Source organism: Trachypithecus francoisi, unplaced genomic scaffold (assembly GCF_009764315.1).
Source record: "Trachypithecus francoisi isolate TF-2019V2 unplaced genomic scaffold, Tfra_2.0 Lachesis_group21, whole genome shotgun sequence".
Taxonomy (NCBI): Eukaryota; Metazoa; Chordata; class Mammalia; order Primates; family Cercopithecidae; genus Trachypithecus; species Trachypithecus francoisi.
The window spans coordinates 57,570,659-57,587,168 of record NW_022681467.1 but is presented as its reverse complement, the minus strand read 5'-3'; the positions used below and the strand labels follow the sequence as shown (position 1 = coordinate 57,587,168).

General features: G+C 49.4%; 1 protein-coding gene across 1 annotated transcript in view; it reads right to left on the bottom strand.

The window, feature by feature from the left end:
- The window catches only part of CDH4 (cadherin 4), a 681,345-nt gene that overhangs the window by 182,340 nt on the left and 482,495 nt on the right, over nt 1–16,510 (bottom strand). Inside the window, exon 3 of the mRNA XM_033186955.1 lies at nt 9,812–10,038. Coding sequence (XP_033042846.1) covers nt 9,812–10,038 — 227 coding nt within the window. The remainder of the gene's footprint in view (nt 1–9,811; nt 10,039–16,510) is intronic.

The window sequence follows — 16,510 nt, the reverse complement described above, 5'->3', positions numbered from 1 at the left end:
TGTTTGTGAGATTCGCTGGCTTTGTTGCTTCTAGCTGCAGTTTGTTCACCTTTATTACTGTATAATATTCCACTTTAGGAGCCCACTGCAATTTACTGACCCATTCCAGTGGCGAAGGCATGTGTGTCGTTTCCAGCTTTTGGTGATTATGTGTAACGCTTCTCTCAACGTCCTGTACAGAGTTCCTGGTATTACCTACCTATACTGCTATGGGGCATACACCAAAAACGAGGCATATATATATATTTGACTTTCATAGTAATTCGGAATTGCCGTCTGAAGTGTTTGTACCATTGTACACTCCCATCAAGAGTATATGAAAAGGCCAGATGTGGCTCACATCTGTAATCCCAGCACTTTGGGAGGCCAAGGTGGAAGGACTGCTTGAGCACAGGAGTATGAGACCAACCTGGGCAACATGGTGAGACCTTGTCTCTACAAAAAGTTTAAAAATAACCAACCCACCCACCAACCAACCAGGGGTGATGATGCATGTAGTCCCAGCTACTCAGAGGCTGAGGTAGGAGGATTGCTTGTGCCCAGGAGTTTGAGACTGCAGTAAGCTAAGAGGGTGCCACTGCGCTCCAGCTTGGGCAACAGAGTGAGATCCTGTCTCAAAATAAAAACACACAAGTGAAAAACAGTATTTGAAAATTCCACTTGCTCCAGATTCTCACCAATACTTGGTAGTACAAGTCTTTCCAGTTTTCGCCATTCTGATTGCCCTGCTGAGGTTCAGCCAGTCTTATTTATTTATTTTTTTGAGACAGAGTCTTGCTTTATCACTTAGACTGGAGTACAGTGCCATGATCTTGGCTCACTGCAACCTCTGCTTCCCTGGTTCAAGTGATTCTCCTGCCTTAGCCACCTCAGTAGCTGGGACTACAGGTGCCCACCACCACACCTGGCTAATTTTTGTATTTTTAGGAGAGATGGGGTTTCACCATGTTGGCCAGGCTAGTGTTGAACTCCTGACCGCAAGTGATCCTCCTCATTGGCCTCCCAAAGTGTTGGGATTACAGGGGTGAGCCACTGTGCCCGGCCTCTGTCTTACATTTATCCACCATGACGCACTGCTGTCTGATGATCAACCTGTTTAAGCTTCTCATCCATCTTCTGTCTGTCTGTAGGTAGTGATCTGAGGTTCTCTACATGTTCTGGGTGTGAGTCCTCAGTTTGTAACTGAGTGCTGCAAATGTCCTTTCCCAGGCTCTGCCTTATTGTCTCATTTTTAAGACATATGTTTTGATGATCAGAAGTTCTTTTTTTTTTTTTTTTGACAGTCTTTTGCTCTGTTGCCCAGGCTGGAGTGCAGTGGCATGATCTCGGCTAACTGTAGCCTCCACCTCCTGGGCTCAAGCAATTCTCCTGTTTCAGCCTCCCGAGTAGCTGGGATTACAGGCGTGCACCACCATGCCTGGCTAATTTTTGTATTTTTAGTGGAGACAGGGTTTCACCATGTTGGCCAAGCTGGTCTTGTACTCCTGACCTTGGGTGACCTGCCCACCTTGGCCTCCCAAAGTGCTGGGATTACAGGCATAAGCCACCGCACCTGGCAGAAGTCCTTATTTTTAATAAAGTCCAGCGATCATTCTTTCCCATGTTTCATGCTTCACCTGCCACGTGCAAGGAAGCTTTCCACACCCCGGGGTCACATCACTCCCAGCTGTATTGCCTTGCCTTTCATGTTTGGATCTTCCATCCACCTCAAATGGATTTTGGTTGTGGTGTGAGGTAGGGGTCATTTCACTTTTTTCTTAAAGATGCCCCATTAGCCCAGCACCATATGTTGAAAAGACAGTCTTTCCTCCGTTGTTTCAGTAGAAATGGGCAAGCTTTCCCCCGGATGGCCAGATCATAAATATTTTAGGTATCTCAGGCTAAGGAGCAAAATTGAGGACATTGTATAGGTGCTGACATAACCCTTTAAAATGGAATCATTTAAAAATGTAAAAACCATTCTTAGCTTGCTGGCCATAAAAGTCCTGTGGGCTACAGCAGCTGGTACCTGCTCTACAGCACTGCTCTTATAATAAAAAATCAAGGGTCCGCACCCTGGGCATTTGACAAGGCTCATCAGATTGTAAAGATGAACTGGGTGCATTTTGTAGTATGAAAGTTATACGTCCATGAAGCTGATTTTTAAAAACTTTACGTATCTTTTTCTGGGCTCATTATTTTTATTCCAAGTGTCTATCCAATCATCTTTGCTCCAAAATGACACCGTTTTAATGGCTGTAATTCAGTGGTTCTCAAAAGGGGGCAGTTTTGCCCCCCAAGGGAACATTTGGCAGTGGCTGGAAAGAGCTTGGGTTGCATATGGAGGTTATGGGGCTTCACCTGGCATCTAGCAGGTAGAGGCCAGGAGTGTGGCTTACTATCCTGTAGCACACAGGACAGGTCCAACAACGTGTCTGCAAGGACGTGTCCTCCCATCTTTTTCTTGTTCTAGGCTACCTTCGCCTTTTCCATTTCCATTAAAAAATTTTAAGTCAGCTCTTTACTCTTCCCAAAACGAGCAAACAAAAAATCTGCTGGAATTTTTATTGAGGTTGTGTTGACTCTATGGCAACTTTGGGTAGAATCAATATTCTAACATAAGCCTTCCAAGTTATGAGCTCGGCATATCCTTCCATTTTTATAGGTCTTCAATTTTTTTCAACAAAATGTAAGAAGTCTTGTACATTTTTGTTAGATTTATTCCCAGTTATATGATCATTTTTAATGCTATTGTAATTGGGATCTAGTTCAGATTTTATTTTCTAATGATTTATTCCTGGTACATAGAAGTACAACTGTTATGTCCAGCACCCTTGCTAACCTCACTCATGAATCCAACAACTTAGGACAGGTTCTTTCAGGACAGATTACATTTTCTAACATTCATAATCATATAAGCTACAAATAATGTCAGTTTTATTTATTCTAATATCTTTTTCTTGCCTTACTGCATTGGCTTGTACCGCCAGTGTGTGTATCCTCACTATCAGGATTTGGGAAGACAAAACTTTGGGGAAGCAATTCCTCTTGTTGTGATCTTTGGACAGGTTTGTGTAAGATTTGTTTTAATTTCTCCTGAGAGCTTGGGTAGAACTTACTAGTGGAGCCAACAGGTGTGGACATTTCTTTGTGATAAGGATTTTAGTTTTAATTTTGTTTGTAACAGTAAAACAGTTCAGGTTTTTTTTTCTTATGTGAGTTTGGTAAGGTGTATATTTCTATGCTATTGTCCTTTTCATGTATATTTTTAAGTGTGTTGGTATAAATTGTATATAATATCCTCAAATGATCTTTCTGATGTCCACAAGATTAGTCACGATGTCATCTTTTCATCCCTGGTAAGGATTGTTGCAGTTTATACCTTTTCTTTTTACTCAGTCTGATCAGCCTCGTAGTTTAAAGGACGAACGTAGTGATTTCTGTTGTTTTCTGTTTCATTGTTTTCTCCTCCTGTGTTAACAATTTCTTTCTTTAGACTTTGGGTCTCATTTTCTGTTATTTTTATAGTTTCTTGAGATGAATGCCTGGATTGTTGATTTTCTGCCTTTCCCCCCTCCCTTTTTTTTGAGGTAGGGTCTCGCTCTGTTGCCCAGGCTGGAGTACAGTGGTGCGATCTTGGCTCACTGCAACCTCTGCCCCCTGGGTTCAAGCAATTCTCCTGCCTCAGCCTCCTGAGCAGCTGGGATTACAGGGGTGCACCACCACGCTTGGCTAATTTTTGCATGTTTAGTAGAGATGAGGTTTCACTGTGTTGGCTGGGCTGGGCTCCAACTCCTGACCTCAGGTGATCCACCTGCCTTGGCCTCCCAAAGTGCTGGGATTATAGGCATGAGCCACCATGCCCAGCCAATTTTCTGCCTTCTTTATCTTGTAATATATGTATTTAAGGCTAAATATTTCCATCTGGGCATGACTTTAGCTACATCCCAGTGGTTTTATTACTCAGTTCAAAATATTCATTAATTTCCATGTGATTTTTTTTTTTTCTGCCCAAGGGTTAATGAGAAGGCTTTTACTTAACTTCCAAATCTATGGGGATTTTCCAGTTATGTTCTTTGTTACTGATTTCTAGTCTACTTGCTCTGAGTTAAGAAAACAAACTATGTTTTGATTTTAAACCTTTGAAGTATGTTGAGAATTGCTTGAAGGCTATGAAGTATGTTGGGACTTGCTTGGTGAATATTTGTAAATGTTCTGTCTATACTTAAAAATCATGTGTATTTAAGAGTGGTTGGTTTCTGTGCTTTTATACATCTCAGTAAAGCCAGACCTGTTAATTGTGTGATTCTAATCTCTTTCCTTACTGGTATCTTCTGCTTGTTCTATTATTCGCTAAGAAATTTTGTTAAAATTGATCACTGATTGCATAGTTATTTCTCCTTTTATTTCTATCAATTTTGGCACAAATATTTTGAAGTCATATGAAGTGCACACAAATATAGGATTCCTGTATCTTCTTGGTGAATTGTTTGTCATTATGAGGTGTTCCTCCTTGAAGAGAATGCATTGTCCTCAGATTCTATTCATCTGATATTAACAGGGTCCACTAGCTTCCTTTTGATTGATACTTGCATGGTATTTATTTCTCTAAGATTTTACTGCTAACCTTTAGCTTTATACCTTTCAGACGTATCTTTTGTAAGCTGCATACAGTTGGATTTATCTTTATCCGTCAATTTATTTTTTAAAATTACAACAAATATATTTTCATTGGCTATAATTACAAATATATTTGCAAATCTGCCATCTTACTCAAAGAGACAGGTAAAGCCCATCTCTTCCGTTTTCATTTCTCTTTTTTTGTATTTTTTGGCTTGATAATTTTTATTATTCTGTTTTTTTCCATTTATTATGTCACTACTTATAGACTTTTATGACTCTTTTAGTGATTTTCTAAAGACTTTATAACAAGTGTCTTTGTTTTATTTAGGAGTGATACTAATTTGTTATTTCCATCATTTCTGAGAAACACGCAAACAACTTCCATCTCTTTGATTCCATTTATCCCTTCTCAAAGTTTGTGCAGTTTTTGCTGTGAATTCGAGTTCTCTATTTACACCCATGAAACGTTACACTGCTGTGATTCATTTGTATTTTTCTGCGTACTTGGCCTTTTCCCAGCTCTTCATTCTTTCCTTCATTTCTGAGTGTTCGCCTCAAATTGTTTTATTATGTTTGAAGAACATCATTTGGGACAGATTCTTTCAGTTTCTCTTCATTCAACTTTAATTATTGAAAGACAGTTTTACCAGATGATAGAATTCTATTTTCTTTTAGCACTTTTAAGATATCATTCCTTGGGAGGCCAAGGCTGGCGAATCATGAGATCAACAGATCGAGACCAGCCTGGCCAGCATGGTGAAACCTCATCTCTACTAAAAATACAAAAATTAGCCAGTCATGGCAGCACACGCCTGTGATCCCAGCTACTTGGGCGGCTGAGGCAGGAGAATCACTTAAACCTGGGAGGCGGAGGTTGCAGTGAGCTGAGATCGCGCCACTGCACTGCAGCCTGGGCAACACAGCGAGACTCAATCTCAAAAAAAAAAAAAAAAGAAAAAACCATTCCATTGTCTTCTAACCCCCCAACAATCCCCCAGCTCCTGCTGAGAAGTCAGTCTCCTAGTCGTCGCTCCCTCAAAGGAACTCTGCCTTTTCTGTCTGCTTTTGAGATTTCCTCTTTGTCTTTGGGTTGTAACTATTTTACTATAAAGCATCCAGGTACCGTTTTTTGAAATATTTCTCCTGCATAGAGTTCATAGGACTTCTTGAATCCATGCCTAGATGAATGTTATCAGTTTTGGAATATTTTCTGCCACTATATTTTCAAATATTACTTCTGCTCCGTTTTCTCTCTCCCCCGCATATTGCAAATATACACGTTAGACCTTCTTACTACTTCTCCAATATCTCTTACGCTTGCTTCTGTGTTTCCCTTCTGTGTATCTCTTCATGCTTTACAGCATGAATGTTTTTGATATTTTTTGCTTCACTAATTCTTTCTTCAGCTGTGTCAAATCGGCAGATATATCTATCCATTGAGTTCTTCATTTTGTTTGGTTTAGTTTTCAGTTCCAAACTGCCCAATGATTAATAATTTGTTTTATACCTTCTAATTATCTCTCAAAGTCTTCTATTTAATTTGCTTAAAGATAGTAAGTGTAGTTACTGTAAAATCTGTCTGATCGCCCCATGCTCTGGAGCCTCTGTGGGGCCTTTCTTTGTTGTCTGTTTTTTGTTTGTTTGTTTGTTTTTGAGACAGAGTCTCGCTCTGTCACCCAGGCTGGAGTGCAGTGGCTCACTCAGCTCACTGCAAGTTCCTGCCTCCCGGGTTCATGCCATTCTCCTGCCTCAGCCTCCCAAGTAACTGGGACTACAGGTGCCTGCCACCACACCTGGCTAATTTTATTTTATTTTTGTATTTTTAGTAGAGATGGGGTTTCACTGTGTTAGCCAGGATGGTCTCAATCTCCTGACCTCATGATCCGCCCACCTCAGCCTCCTAAAGTGCTGGGATTATAGGGGTGAGCCACCGTGCCTGGCCCCTGTGGGTCCTTTCTTTTCTGCTACTTCTTTCTATTGTTCTTTCTACATCTTGTCCCTCCTCATGTGCCCAGTCATGAGGCTGAGTGCTGGATGTTGAATATGAAAGGAGACGGGCACAGCTCAAGGCCTAGGTGACAGATCACACTGGGGCAGATGTACAGTTGCTTTTGGCGGGCGGCCAGGACACCAGCAATCAGGTGTCACCTTGATCATCAATAGAGGCTGGCATCACACTCTGTAAGGGCACATCAACCAGGTGACCCAGTGTCCCACAGTGGCTTCCACTCCCTGCCTGCCTCCTCCTGCCCCCATGCCACCCGGTGAGGCCCAGCAGCTGTGATAAGCACAGGACCGTGAAGTCTGGAACCAGGCAATGACAGCCATATGTGTTGCTATTTTCCACCCCCGACCTCCGTAACCTCATGAAATATCAACACCCTTCGGCTGGGACGTGGGTAGCATTACTCTCCCATTCTCCAGAGCAGCTCACCTCCAAGTTGTGTGAATTCTCCCCAAACACCCAGCCAGTAAGTCGCAGAAGCCTTGCCGTGTACCCACACCCCGGGCGGCTGCTCTTGCACCATGCCGGGCTCTGCCACACCTGCAAAGTCCTTTTCCATTCCTTCCCCACACATCGTTCTCCCATGCAGCACAGAGCTGTGGTCACATGCTCAGCACCCTCATGACTGTGATGTGACAGCACCCACTCCCAGGGGTGTGGAGAGAGTTAGACGAGCTAACACCACCTGGGGCAAGGTCTGAGCGGGTCCTAGAAAGTCAGGAGAGGAACCACTGGCAACACAAGTGCTGGAGGACCGGGTCTCCTGGGCTGCGGAGACTGCTCACTGCGCCCTGCAACAGTCATGTCTCAGGGTCTCAGGGCTGCACCCCACAGTGACCCCATAGCCCTCATGGGACAGGGTCCCCAGGCTGCCCAAGGACCTGCCTTGTTCACCAGGGCGTGGCTTGTAATAACAACTCAGGAAAGAACAAAAACGACAAACGCCGTACTCACAGGTGGGGCTCACGATTCACTATTTGGGGGCCACTGCCGTTAGAGGCATGCTTTGCTGCCTGATTTAACACCTGGCTCCCCCGGGTGTGCTGAGCCTGGGACATGAATTCAGCGTCCCCTGCTCCGCTGGTTGGGTGCTCCCTGCGCCAGCCTGGCGTGGGTCACGGAGCAATTCCCACGGGGACTGTCTAGCAGCAACCACAGCTGGACCTGCCCCTTCCTCAGAGGATCAGGGGATTAAATCTGAAATCGCTTCATTAACATGCCCAAGAAAAGGTGCCATTATATTTTCAATTAGAGACTTTACCGGAGGCTTTCGACAGGCTCTCAGGGGCTCTGCTCTCGGCTCACAAGGTGCCAAGTTTCTGCATCATAATCGGGGACTTGGGGACAGCTTGGAAGTCACAGGCGTGATGGGGCTGCGAGTCCCTGCCTGTCAGTGTCCCACTACAGCTCCTGGAGGGAAGGGGCCCCCATGGCACAGGGTCCCCAGGATATCCAAGGGCCTGCCTTGCTCACCGGCCGTGGCGTGTAATAATCACTCAGGAAAGAACAAAAATGACATACACCATCCTAGACTCTTCAGGACTCACAGGTGGGGCTCATGATTTGGGGGCCACTGCCATTAGAGGCGTACTCTGCTGCCTGGTTTAACACACTCAGGAGGATGCTCAAGACCTCCTTTCCCCCTTGGGGTCCGCTCATCACGCAGAGAGAATGTCCACCCGAGTCACACTTTGTCTTTTCTAACCTAAACCACCTCCACTTCCATCTAAGAAACAAGTCAGAAGAAGACACAGGTCCCTCCCTTCCCAAAGTGGGTTCCTTGGCACACCTGTCTTGCAAGCTTTCCACGGAGAAGGGTTCCTTGGTCAGACAGTTTGGGGAAACTTGCAGACTGTGTCCCACTCAGAGGCTTACACCGCACATGAGGCCTGAGGTTCCGGGAAAACCCACAGAAAGGAATCTGGCTGCCTCTGCTTAATGCTTTACTTCTCGAGGTCCCTTTTCCGAGGGAGTGTCCATGATGGCTAGTGGCCGCCGCCTTGCATGGTGATTTCCTTTGCTCACCATACCTCAAATGACCCCACAGAGGCCTCATGTTACCTGGGGGGGATCTGGAGGGGTTGGCACACGTTCTCTCCACCACTGTGGCCCCTCAGGCAGGCAGCTGCAACAGCTGGACCTGAATGAAGGCTGGCCTTCCTTAGCACCCTCCCACAGCCCTCCTGGCTGCAGCTTCTTCAGCAGCCTCCACACCTTAAGGCTGGCGTAGTGGCTGCAACCAATGCCAGGACACTCAAGGTGAATGGGACCTGGCCACTTCCCCATAAGGCACAGGGAACCTAACAGCTAGGAACTGGGGGATGAACACAGGTTGTTCAGGAGCCTGGTGCTGGATTGCTGGAATATGCGGGGATGAAAGGGAGCTCTCAGGACAGGGGATAGTGAAGGCGTCCTCCCTGTCACCCAGGTGAGCCAGGCAGCTGGGTTAGAAGGAGGCAGAGTCAGAGGGCAGTTGGGATGCTGAACAGTAGATGTTTTATGTCTGTAGGAAGCTGTCTTTCTCTCTCCCTCCGTCCCTCCCTCTCCCTCTCCTCTCTGTCTCCCCCATCTCTCCTCGCTCTCCCTGCCATCTCTCTCCCTCCTTCTCTCTCTCCCTCTCTTCCTCTCCCTTCTTCTCCTTTCCTGTCTCTCTCTGCCTCTCTTCTTCTCTCTTTCTCCTCCTCCCTCTCTCTCCCTCTCCTACCTCTCCTTTCCTGTCTCCCTTCACCTGTCTTCCTCTCTCTTCTTCTTTCTCTCCATCCCCTCCCCACTCTCTGGTTGGCTCCCTTCCAACCACATGATCTCTGCCTTGCTTCTCATCCCTCCAGGCTTCAGAACGCCCTGGGCCTGGTGGGCTACAAACTTCGGGAGGCAGGAGAGATTTCAGAATATGCAGTGCCCAGTTTGAAATGAAAATGTGGGGCCCCTTGTTCAAAAACATATGAAGAGCGTCAAGACCGTGGCATAGTGTCTGAACCTGTGTGGGGCCTGTGCACCTGCCTGGGGGGCCTTCCTGCAACGATGGCCGTGTCTCAGGTCCGTGCAGAGGACAGAGGTGCTCGGCTGGCAATGACCTGAGTGGCACAGCCCGAGGAGGAGGTGACTGCCCGTCCTGAGGGAGCCCTGGCAGAGGCTCTGCCCGGGGCCTGCAGGAGGAACTAAGACATCTAAAGTCTGGTGCAGACCTGGGCGGTCACACCTTACCTTGTGTCCAGAGTGCAGGGACGAGGTCTGGGCCACTAGCAGCCGTACCATGGCGTCCCATCTCTCTGCTGTCTGGCTGTCCCACGCGGTCACCGTGAATGCCACCTGCTCGGAGGGGACCTGCAGCTCCCGGGTGGCGAAGACTGTCCCGTCTGCCCCGACTTTGAAGTCCACGCTGTTGGTCTCGTATTGCGTCCCCTTGGTCCCCACACAGCTGCTGAATTTGACTGCAAGAGGAGAGGGAGACAGTCAGGATCGGCCTGGCCAGCAGAACGGTGGTAACAATGGCAGCAACCATGCAGGACGTTCTCCAGGCCCCCCATGGGCATCAGGGGCATGAGGTCTGCACTGATTTCTGCACCTCCTGAGAGGGTGGTATGTTTTATCTCAACCCCTAGAGAATTAGCCAGAGGCCTTTTAAAAAGGAGGGAAAAACAAAGCAACGCGGAGCTTCCATTCTATCTACAACACAGCTGCACTCCCTTCCGTAAATGCATCTCTCCCTCGCCGCTATTACCTCCGAATTCAGCTGGAGTCTGTGAGCAGCACAGTGGGTACCCTCCACCTCAAAAATACTCTCTCGGTTCCCCGCACTCTTGCCTACGCAAATCTTCCTCCTGCCAGCGGAGAGCAGCACAGTGGGTACCCTGCACCCCAAAAATATGCCCTTGGTTCCTCCACCTCAAAAATATGCCCTCGGTTCCCCCTACTCTTGCCTATGCAAATCTTCCTGTCAGCGGAGACTGTGAAGCCCCTAATGGACCTGTTTTTCCACCCCAAGAAGGCTAAGCACAAGGAAGGAGCAAGAGAGAGCTGGCATCTGGGTACCATTCTCCCCAGGGCAGGTGGATTCTGGCAGCAGAACTTGGCTCTGCTGTGTTTCTGGTCCTTTTTAGTACTAAGCCAGAACTAATGCCTACAAACTGCCTTGGGGTGGGCTGGGCAGATGCGGCTAGGGCAGACCCTGGCCCCACCAAGTGCTTTCTTAGTGAATTGGAAACCGAGTTGAAGGCAGACAGTCTCTTGGTACTGCTGGGTGCTGCACATTGCTTCACTTCCAAAACATTAACTACTAGGTACCAGATTGCCAACCTCCCTTCACAGCTCCAGCACCACGGCCATCTCTAATTCTGATGCAGAAAAAGACACCTCCAGAGGCGCAGATTCATCCGGACACATTAGTGCATTTTTTAGACGTGTGCTTTTGCAACTGTCACCTACAGCCATGGTAAATTATGACGCGCCCACAGCCCGTGTCACATTCTGCTGATAAAAGCCACAGATAAAGTTACCTAGTATTTATAAAAATGTGGGTATCTAAGCAATTATGGTGGGAGGATTGGTTTTTCAAGCAATTTTGCTGTCACAGCTTACATGATTTAATTACTATTTATTCGAGAAACCAAAAAAAAGGCGACTCACTGTTACATTAGATAAAGTGTTTTCCCCTCGCGTTCACCTTTTACTGTTGCCTGCCTTGAAAGAATAAATAACGTGTCTGTTCCCTCGTCTCAAATAGTTCACTTTAGGTATCTTCCCAGCCAATGGCACCTCCCACTTGTGCGTTTCATGTGAAAATGTTTTTAAACGTGATGACACCAGGCATTTCCACCCTGTCTGGTTCCACAGAGCAATGAAACTTCCAGACTCCAGGGCCCCCCGGTGGCTCCTCTGATGGACGGCGGCAACCCAGGCAAGGGTCCGCTGCGGCTCCCCAGACCTACTCCCCCTCTAAGGACGGAATCATTACATTTTGTTTTTCAAGTGACAGGAAAATTCCAAACTGCTTTTATAGTACTGTTTGCCCAATGGTAAACAGGTTAAAATCAGCAGCAACTTAGTGGACCAATCATTTCTGACATCTGATTGTCACTGACAAAGATAAAAATGACAGCTCTGTGGCTGCTGAGAGAGGAGCACAAATACACAAATAAGCCCCTTTGTTCTCTAAAAGCAAATTCCTAATAAAACTAATGCAATTTGACAGCAGCAGGAGGGTTTGTGTTGTCTTCAGGATTAAACAGTGTTGTAGTTAAAACAAAAGTACAGGCACACAGCTTTGGCAACACCTCAGGCAAGCGTTGAAGCTGCTTTGAGAATGAATGGGCCACCATCGTCTGAACCGCCAGGCAGGAAACAGCGGGGGCGTTGGCCATGTGAACCAAGGACTTCGCAGGTGAATGGCGTTGCCTGCAGGAGAGACCCTGGATGAAACTGACGACAGGGCCCTCAAAGGCAGCTCCGTGGGTGGCCTGGGGGAGTGAGGCCCAGGGGACCGCACCAGGGCCCCTGCACACCAGCTTCCTAGATTTTTGTTGTTGTTATTGTTGTTTGAGACGGAGTCTTGCTCTGTTGCCCAGGCTGGAGTGCAGTGGTGCCATCTTGGCTCATTGCAACCTCCGCCTCCCAGGTTCGAGTGATTCTCCTGCCTCAGCCTCCCGAGTAGCTGGTACTACAGGCACACACCACCATGCCTGGCTGATTCTTGTACGTTTAGTAGAGGCAGCGTTTCACCATGTTGGCCAGGCTGGTCTCGAGCTCCTGACCTCAGGTTATCCGCCCGCCTCGGCCTCCCAAAGTTCTGGGATTACAGGCGTGAGCCCCTGCGCCCAGCCACTTCCAAGATCTTTATGCCTTTTCTGTCTATGTCTGACATGGCCCCGTCCAATCATGAGAAAGCTCCAGGGCTTTGTGACAAGATGCAGTGCCAACATCCTGTTTCGGTCTAACCATAACTTGGGTGTTCTGCTCCAAACACTGCCTCTGTGTCTGAACATTCAGCCCACTAGTGTTTGCGATTCTGAGTCCTCATCCGCAGAGAAGCAGGAGGAAAACAGGAGTTGTCACTGGCAGAAAAGGAAGCAGCCCAGGGGACAAAGTGTCAGGACATGGTTACGCAAATGGCGCTAGCCCACACCCTCCTGGAGAGAGGCCGGGAAGATGGGGGGTCATTCAGAGACCCCAGTGTTGGGGGGAACCTGCATTCCAGGAGAAGAAAGGAACTTCAGAACCTTCAATACCTGCTCCTGTGCCCCACCAGGCTGTGGCCTCTTTCATAAGGAAAGAGCAATAAGGCGGGTCTTCTGAGACTCCAGGGGCATTCATAGAACATTAGCACTGAGTGTATGAACACTCACTTTGGAAACTCTGAAATGTGGGTACCTGTGAACACCACTCAGAATGTTACTAACACTTTGCCATGCTATAGAAATGGCAAGTGAGTGTGTAGGGCAGCTCCAAGGGAGAGACGTCTGAGGTCTTGGGATGGGGACTCCTCCCCATATCCTGTTTGTCTTTCCTTGTGAATTGCCTAAATACATTTTCCCTCTTCACTTTGGCTACTGGGAAGCTCAGAGGCAGTACCGTAGCCAGCTTTTCTAACAATGCTGAGACATTTACTAACCTCAACACATTCCAATCTATTTTTCACCTTTGTTTCCTCTTCAACCTGCTTCCTTCCTCTTGCTTCCTTTTTAATTTTTGGAGTCTTTGCCTCTCTCTGCAAGGTTAAATGCATTCCAGGAGGACGACAGAAAAGTGCACATGTACGTGTGGGTGTCGGCATGCACCGAGTGTCCCTGTGTGCAGAGAGGATGCTTCTCATGCTGTTGCCTGGCACAGACTTATTTGGATTCTGCTTTGCCTCTCTATGAACGTGGTTGGAGTCTGAACCTGAGGCGTCGGCTGGAGAGGCCCCTGGCTACTTATAGAACTTTCTGTGGGTGCTTAGAGTCCTGTGCTGCCCTCGCCTCTGCAGCGGTCGGGAGTGGCCTGCTCTCTGCCTGAACCTTGGCTCTGGCCAGCACTGGGCAGTCTTTCCAGTTTCACCTTCTGAGGTGGGCCTGGGGTCCAAGCCCGCTGTCACTCAGCCTCCTCTAGGCAGGAACCTGGTGCCTCAGCCCCATCCAGGTCCCTCACTCTGGACTCTCCAGACTGGACACAGAGGTTGTGACTGGCGGTTTCTGGCAGAGTTGGCTCTGGTCCAGTGCTCAGGCCTGGCTGGGATATTGGTTCCCATGGAAATCTGTAACCTGCCCCACCCCTCCCCTCACTTCATCCATTTTTGTTTCATTCTCTGGCTTCGTAACTGGGATTCCCATGTCCTCCCGCATCCCCCCAGGACTGGTGAATGTGCTGAGGCCAGGGCTGGTGTCCTGGGACCAGACAGCATCAGGCACCTGGTCAGGGTGAAGTAGGGGTGAAGTGGCTGCTCCGGGGCTCCCGTCAGGCTGAGGGCAGAAAGAGGGCTTCTGTCCTGTTTTGTGCTCAGCCCAGAATCCTCACGGGACCTCCCGCACTTCCCTCCCCATGGGAAACAGCCCCCAGAGGAGACCGCGTCAGCAGCCACCCAGCGGGAAGGCGAGCAACCCAGTAGCTGCGCCGCGACTGGAAGTTTAGTTTTTAGTTTTCTTATGTATTTTAGTTTTCTTACGTATTTGTTTTTGATCTCCTGATTTCTGTCTTAGTCTTCAGGAGAGAATTAAAATCCAATGGATTCCCAGAAAACTTTTCCCTCGATGTACCAGCAAAAACCTACAATGCCCTGAAAAGCTGCCACTGCGGCCCGAATGCAGATTACACGTACCGTCCCAGTCCCTGCAGTCTCCATGCAGCGGGTGCGCTGCCAGGCACGGGAAGGCAGCACTGGCGAGTGGAACTGGCCCATTTTGCAGATGAGGAAGCTGAGGCTCAGGGACGTTTCATGCCTTCGTCAAGGTGGTGGGAGGAGGAGCGGGATTGCCGTGAAGGTGGCGGGAGGAGGAGCGGGATTGCCGTGCAGGTGGCGGGAGGAGGAGCGGGATTGCCGTGAAGGTGGCGGGAGGAGGAGCGGGATTGCCGTGCAGGTGGCGGGAGGAGGAGCGGGATTGCCGTGCAGGTGGCGGGAGGAGGAGCGGGATTGCCATGAAGATGATGGGAGGAGGAGCGGGACTGCCGTGAAGGTGGCGGGAGGAGGAGCAGGATTGCTGTGAAGGTGGTGGGAGGAGGAGCAGGGTTTGCCACCCGACCTCAGGGATCTGTCACCCTCGCCCAGCAGGGTTGGTTCTTCCCGAGGCTGGGAGGATGCCAAGCCTGGTGGGGGATGGAGGTGGTGTGGTGTGGGGAGCTTCTGACTTGCACATTCTGAGGGAACATTTTGCAGCTGATGTGTGAACTGGACCCCAGGCGGTGCCTCTGAGGAATCCCCAAGGTTATGGCCCCTCAGGTCCCACTGGGGTGTTGCCTCCCACCTCTGCCTCAGGATGCAGGGTTTCTGCAGGGAAGCCACGGACCAGCCTGCTGCCTTGGGCCCTAGGGATGCTGTGGCCCCAGAAAGAATTGTCGGGGACAAAAGAGTCGTTTCTTGGGGGAGAAAACACCTGTGTGGAAAAGCAGGTGCCACGGGAGGGAAATCCTCCTGGGGAGGAGGGCACCTGTTCTATCCTTGGCCAACATGGGACCGCCTGGTGCCTAGAACCCACAGCCACTACCTGCCACACACATCTCTCCGTGGTTAGATAATTGCTTCCATTAGTTTTAAACAAACTTGACAAGAGACAGAAGGGTCCGGAGAGAAATTAAATCCAACTGTTTAAACATGCAGTTGGAGCCTCCCTTGCCTCCGTCCCCCTGGTGGTGGCTGCTGCAGACCTGAAGCCAGTGTTAGAGGGTGGTACAGAGGATTGGGCCCTGGGGGCAGGCCTGGCACCGCCTGCCCCCAAGAGGTGGCCCCGGAGGGTGGGGAGGGGAACCGCTGCTGTCCTCACACCAGAGCCACAGGCATGGAACCTCAGGGACCCAGCACCCTCTGCGTGCACTGTGGGGCAGGTATGCATGTGCCCAGCAAGGAGGATGTGCACCAGCAGCCCTGTGCACACCTACTCTGGTCTTGGGGTGCAAACCCCAACCACAGCCTCCTGTCTCTGTGACCTTGAGGAATGGTGGCCCCTCTCTGAGCACAGTCTTCGTTTCTGTGAAATGGGAGTGACGGCAGCGGCTCGGGGAGGGGGACAAAGGCAGCGCATTGATCCCTTTGCTCAGTGCCTGGCACGGGGCACTGTGGGCGTCTGCTGCTGTCCTTATGCTCTGGCCAGCATGCCCTGTGACATCATTCAGTGGCATGGACACAGCACCAGGGAGCAAGGCACCCAGCCAAGGTCACACAAGGTCAAGGTCGTCCATCCCACAAACACTTACTGAATACCAGGGTCTGCCGGGAACTGCACAGGGTGAGGCCAGGGTGGTCAGTGGCCGGGTGATGACAGCACGGATGGCCAAGCCCTCCAGGCTGCAGTGGGGTCATACCAGGGCCCTAGTCAGGTTGGGGGTCCCAGAGGTGGGATGGGGAGCAGTGCAGGGTGTTTGTGGCCAGCTGACTCTTGGGATTCCAAGCCTGTGGGGATCCAGCTTTTGCCCTGCTGGGGCTGGTTCCCCCTCTTCATCCCAAGGTGTGGGGTCAGCAGCTTCTGAGGTTCTGGGCAGCCCGGCCCCATACCACTGGCCTCCCGCTCTGGACAACATGGATTTAATTTTAAAGCCCGTGTTTTCTTCTGAGAAGACACCAGAGAACAGAAGCTGCGCCCTCTTTCACCCTCCAGGGACCACTCTCTGCCACCCACTCCGAAATATGACCAAATGCCGGCCTGGGCTCAGCCCCTGGGGCCGGCTTTCAGCAGGATCCACAAAGCCACCCAAGCAACACGAGGAGCGACGATGCCGAGG